Source organism: Populus euphratica, unplaced genomic scaffold (genome assembly GCF_000495115.2).
Source record: "Populus euphratica unplaced genomic scaffold, PopEup_1.0 scaffold1248.1, whole genome shotgun sequence".
Classification (NCBI taxonomy): Eukaryota; Viridiplantae; Streptophyta; class Magnoliopsida; order Malpighiales; family Salicaceae; genus Populus; species Populus euphratica.
In genome coordinates, this window is record NW_011501097.1 from 26,528 (window position 1) to 32,500 (window position 5,973).

Consider the following 5,973-nt stretch of genomic DNA (forward strand, 5'->3'; position numbering starts at 1 on the left):
TTTTCGATGTGGGATATCACAATTCCCCCACTTTATGACGAGTCATCCTCGACTCTCATACAAAATGTAATAACCCAACTCAGCCTATCGTATGTTGGCCGTTTTGGGTCTCACTGCTCTCATGGTTTTGTTTTTGGTGACGGAAGCCCACTTCTAAGCTTTATACACCAAAACATATAAAACAAATCAGCGATCAACACTACTCATAAAGCTCTAGTTCTAGATGCTTGCTTTTGATGTGGGATATCATAACCTTCACCATGAAAAGGTGATCTTCTTCTCTTTCTTGACATTCTTTGAATCCCTATATATGTTAGTTAGTATAAAAGGTTATAATACAATTATTTTAACTTCAACCAAAGCTATTACCATCTCTAAATATGCCTAGGATCTCTAAATATGCCTAGGTTGGCTTCTTGGATCCAAAACAAATGAGGTGTTTACACACCCAATAAAGAAGAAAAGCCACATGTTTTCTTTAGGTGAGAAAGTTGGTTTTCTTTTTCTTCCTCTTTAACAAAAAAGCCTTCTATTAAGCATAAATCATATAAAGGGATGGTTTACATCCCATACCTAAATAAGAAGAATTATTACACTTTTATTGGAAAAGGCAACAAATAATTCTTTATTTGGGCTTAATAAGAATCTTAAACAATTGGATTACCTTGGAAATCCTCTAGCATTTATATTCTTTGCCAAAATATTTTTATATTTTGTCTAGCCGCTTGATGTAATTTGCATTGGCAATGTTGGGCTATGTTAGAATAAATTTCTTGAATAAGTTATAATCTCTGTCTCTTAAGGAACAAACTATCTTTTTTTCATAGCATCTCTTTTTAATATGGACTAATATATTCTTTAGTCATATTTGCCAGTGTATTGCTAATAATTAACTTGTTTATGTATGGGACAAAACTAGCATAGTTTTGAAAACAAATAACAAAGAAAGATCTTTGAAGGGTACAACTTTGAGGATATCTTTTTTGGTGTTTGAAAAGAGAGGAGTTTAGGGGTTTTTGGTTCTTTCCTTTTTTTTTTTTATCTAAAAATCTTAGGTTTTTGAATAAAATAATTATAAATATGATGAAGAAGGTGAAGGTGGATATTATTGAAGAATTGATGCATTAATTACAATATAAAGTTGTTGTTCTTATAATCCTAAGCATCATGTGAAAAAATTTTGTTTTAATTTTTTTTAATTGCATGACAAGTTAGGAAGTGAAACATGATTAACTTTTTTAATGAACAATGTTTAGTTTTTCATATGATCCATAGTTGATTTATCAATCAATTTGAGTGCAAAATACAAGTCAATATTCTGTTATTTATTTAAATAAAAAATTATAAAGGAATTTCTTATACCAAGTAAAAGAAATTTTACAAGAAAATCATGTATTGAGTGGTTAAAATTAGTAGTTGTTCTCTATTAGTTTACAAGAAATAAATTAAAGAAAAAAGAAATTTATTATCAATAAGGAGGTTATAATTCACATTGGTGGTCAATCGATCAAGTTCTATGCAAAATAAAAGAAATTTTGGCATGGATACTAGTATATATTACAAATTACTAGTATATACTACAAATTATCAAACACACACACACACACACATATATATATATATATTATATTAATGCCAACAAAATATGTGTGGATATAAGGAGAACAAATTCTACTAGGTTTAAAATAGTATAGTTTTATATGTCATATCATTAGGATTTTATGTTTACATGAAATTTTATTTTTCTAACTATATAAATAGACCATCTAGAATGTTACAATGATAGTCAACTTACCATCTAGAATGTTACAATGATAGTCAACCTTATACACAATGCAATTTATCCACAACTTTATATTATTTATCACGTTTTCTTACTTATTATAATTTATAGCCTTTCTTTGGAGCTTTTTTATATCTTTATCTTTTCTTGTTATGTTTTTCTCAATATGTATTTTAGTATTATTCTAAATTTGTTAGAGTTAGGTTTAAAACTTCATATTATATTCGATTATTTTAGCAATTAAATTTTTAATTGTAGTTTCTCGTTATTAAAATATTAAAAAATAAAAAACAAATAATATGTTGATTGAAAAATCAATGATTGATTGATATGCTAATAATTGTTGGTTATCAAGACTTTCTTTATATAATGAATAATATCAAAATTCAATATAAAATTGTTTTCTTCTTCTTCCATTTTCTTCTTTTGTCTTAATTATACCACTAATAATTACTTGATAGTTTTTTTTTTCACGATTTATTATACATACCATATATAATCTTTTGTTATATTCATTTAAATTTCTTATCATGATTTATATAAAAAATTAAGTATGATTAAACATAGAAATTTTATCTACAAAGGAAACACAAATTTATAATGAATCAAAGCAATAGATGTAGTCATAACTAGCATAAATTATGTAGCATTATTAAATATCATTGAGATTTTATGTTAGAGAGAGAGAGAGGGGTGACATCCTTGTATGTACAGATGTTAGATTCTTATCGGAGCCTTTGCTTCCTTTAGTTTGCCTCAATTTCATATTCTGGAGTCAGATCAGTTTGACGTCTTCTTCTCCTGCTGCTGCTTTTCTTGTCTTTAAAATCCAGCTAGTTTAATCTTTTCACCTCTTCCAACTCAGTTCTAATCTGAAGCAGTTCTTTGATATAGCAATGTAGTCTATCTATCATCAATGCCTGAAACAGAGAAAATCCTGCAAAGCAACCCTAAGAGTGATGATGAACCCTAGCTTAATATGTATTTTGTTCCCCTCTTATTAAGAATATCTGCACTTCTTACGATTCTTTCTATCTACTCAAGGAGGAATAATGCTGTCTGACCTGCCATGGTTAAAGCAATTTATAGCAAGTTGCGCAGTTTTTGAAGTGCTTTGACTGTTTGTAATTTGACAGCCTTTCCAGCTTTGCCATATATAATAATATTAATCTTGTTTCTTTTTGCATGCCAAATACAAACCTCGACAGCCTCCCTCGCCATGATCTTTTATATATATATATATACATTAAACAGTTTTTCTTTTCTTTTCTTTTCAATAATCCCCGAATACGTCAGAGTTACATATATCTAACATGATCCATGAGAACATTGTCAACACCATACATACATGTTATACCCAACAACAGCTAGAGGTAGCACGTATTAGCACAACCAAAGGTCTGTTTTTGGTATTACAGATGGGATTTACGAAGTGGCAAATTTTGTAAAAGGGCACGGATTTTAAATGGGTATAATTAGAATTGTAACTGAACAAGTACTGGTATGTGTAAATTAATACCTTGTAGATAATAATACAGGAGAGTACTATATATATTGTTTTGACAAAATAAAGTTACTATAACAATTGTATTTGGTTCAAAAACGTTGATAAAATATGACTACAGATGGTAGCTATTTTGATTCTTCAACTGAAAAGGTAAATCCATAGCTTCAAGGGAAAACAAGAACTCCTTTAAAATATATATTTGATTTAAAATTGACACAGTAATAACTGTCTCGACGAGACTTCATTAATTTTTTAGATTAAAAATAATTTAAAATATCAGTAAAAAAATAATTTAACTTTTAAAAAATAATTTCAAGATAATATTATTTTTTTTAATATTAAAATGATAACATATTGAATTATATAAGCTTTGCAGCTTAACTTGTAAATCTTATAACTTGGATCATAGATTTCATTAAATTTAAATTTTTTGTTTTTTCATATGTTTTTTTATTTAATGATATAATAACAGAATAATAGATGCTTGCAAAAATTAAATACAAATTAAATATCAAAATATTTATTTGAGATTACAATAATTTCATAAAAAGAAAACCAAACTAAATTTTAACAATTAATTTAAAATTAATAAAATATTAAAGGATGAAATTGAAAGAAAAACCAATTAAAAATCAATAATAAAAGAAAACAAATTTGGAAGGTATAATTTTTTCTAAAAAAAAGAAAATAAAAAGAAAAAAAATTAAAAAATAAATAAATAAGATTTCAGGTTGTTCAGTGTGCATATGAACAATAAAACACCATAATCTTCTCCTTTTCTTTTAGGAGAGAGAATAATACTTTAATATTTATATATAATAATATACCATCCCCTAAATTAAGTAAAACACCAACATAGTAAAATTCAATAATGTTTTTAAATCATCTTTTGTCTTGAAACTTACTATCAAAAATTTAAAAAATTGATTCGAAAAGATAAATATTTTACTATCAGAAATTTAAAAAATTGATTCGAAAAGATAAAAAACTATTAAAATCCCAAAACAAATAGAATTAAATTAAATTTTATTAAATTACTATATCGGATTCTTATTTATATTTTTAGAAGAGATTCTTGGCTATTTTCTTTAACTCAATCCTCTGTATGAAAGGATTCGTAAACTTTTTACTATTATGTTTTGTTATAAACTCCAAAGCCACTAAGAAAATATTTAAACAAGGAGGTCCATAAAATTTTCATCTAATCATGTAAATTAATCCCTTAAACAATTTTAGAGTTTTAAGAAACAAAATAAAATACTTTAAGATGATTTAAAAAGTTTATTTCGTATTATATATGATCTCACGCTAATTTTTAATAAATTAATATATATTGAGTTACAAGAATATCTTTTACGTTGAAAAAATCAAAATCACCTTTATGTTTTTTTTTTTATTTTTTTTTTCCATTCCGCTAATTTGTCCCTTTATTATCAATTCAGCTAATTAGTCTCTTTAAAAAAGATTTTCTTAGAATTTATCTTGTATTTCAAGATTTAAATTTTTAATTTCTTCAAAATAGGTAAAAGTCTTGGGTTTATCTCATGTTTTTAAATTATCTTCATAAAAAAATTAAAATTTTAATGATTAAGTTTTTTCCAAAAGAAATTTTATTTATTTACATTTTTAGAATTATTTTAAGATTTTTTATTATTTATTCAAGAAAAATTTTCAAAAGTTTTTTATGTTCTTGAAAAAAAAATTTCTTAAATATCTTTTGAAATTCTTAATGTTTTTTTTTCTTAAATATCTTTTGAAATTCTTAATAGGTGTTTATCTTTCTATTTAAAGTAATTGAGCCCAGTGTGATAGGGGTGACCAATTCTTACAAGCACAAGGTAAATTTTGAAGGGCTAATTCGTCGATATGATGAAAATATAGGGATTGCTATGGAATTTTAAGTAATGGTTGCTGTGTAGGATAACGGTCAATTATTTGATGGAATCAGGAAACTATTGTATGGCGTCATATATATATAGAGCACGTTACTTGCAGATCACAACAGTATTTGATTCTCCAGAAATAAAAAAAAATTAAAGCAATACACATCAAGATGAAAGGTCACAAGTTACCTAGAAGAGATGCTTCCAGGATGCGTTCGACCATAAGAACCTCGTCCGCAGAATTAACCGCGCCGGCATCTAGCAAACGTTTCCTAATCTGCAGCGCGTTGTGCAAGACGGAAGTGAACACCACAATCAAGGTTGTCGCCACAGTTTTCGCCACCAACGGACCCTTCCCTTGCTTCAACTGGTCAATCGCCATGATCACTAGCTTCCTTACAGGGGTCCTAAACAAAAGGATTAGGATCACGGCCATTTCGGTGAATACTACGGTAAACAAAAGATTGATCATGTTTATAAAAGGTTCTTTCTATGGTGGAATGAAGGAGAACTTAGCTAGCTTTAGGATATATAGAAAGAGAGAGAGTGAGAGATAAAAGGCGAGACTGACTTTAGTATATTGTGCAGTTTCGTTCGAACTTGTATGTTCTTTTCAAGACTTACAGTTTAGCTAAAGAATAATTCTTTCCATGACCCTGGAAATCATATATAGAATAGAATATCTTTACTTCGGGATATCAACTTGTACACGTTTAACACCAGAGAGGAATCTTTTAGTAGACCTCATGTATAATTTGCCAAGAGTAATACATACTAGTGATGTCCAAAAAAACACAATT

At 27.3% G+C, this 5,973-nt stretch overlaps 1 protein-coding gene across 1 annotated transcript; it reads right to left on the reverse strand.

Moving 5' to 3' along the window:
- Window positions 1-2,319: 2,319 nt before the first annotated feature.
- Window positions 2,320-5,747, reverse strand: LOC105117241 (uncharacterized). Its single transcript, XM_011014836.1, has 2 exons — window positions 5,363-5,747; window positions 2,320-2,720 (listed from the first exon to the last, which is right to left on the reverse strand). The coding sequence occupies exons 1-2, from the start codon at window positions 5,643-5,645 to the stop codon at window positions 2,617-2,619; spliced, it is 387 nt and encodes a 128-aa protein (XP_011013138.1). The 5' UTR covers window positions 5,646-5,747; the 3' UTR covers window positions 2,320-2,616.
- Between the last annotated feature and the right edge of the window lie 226 nt (window positions 5,748-5,973).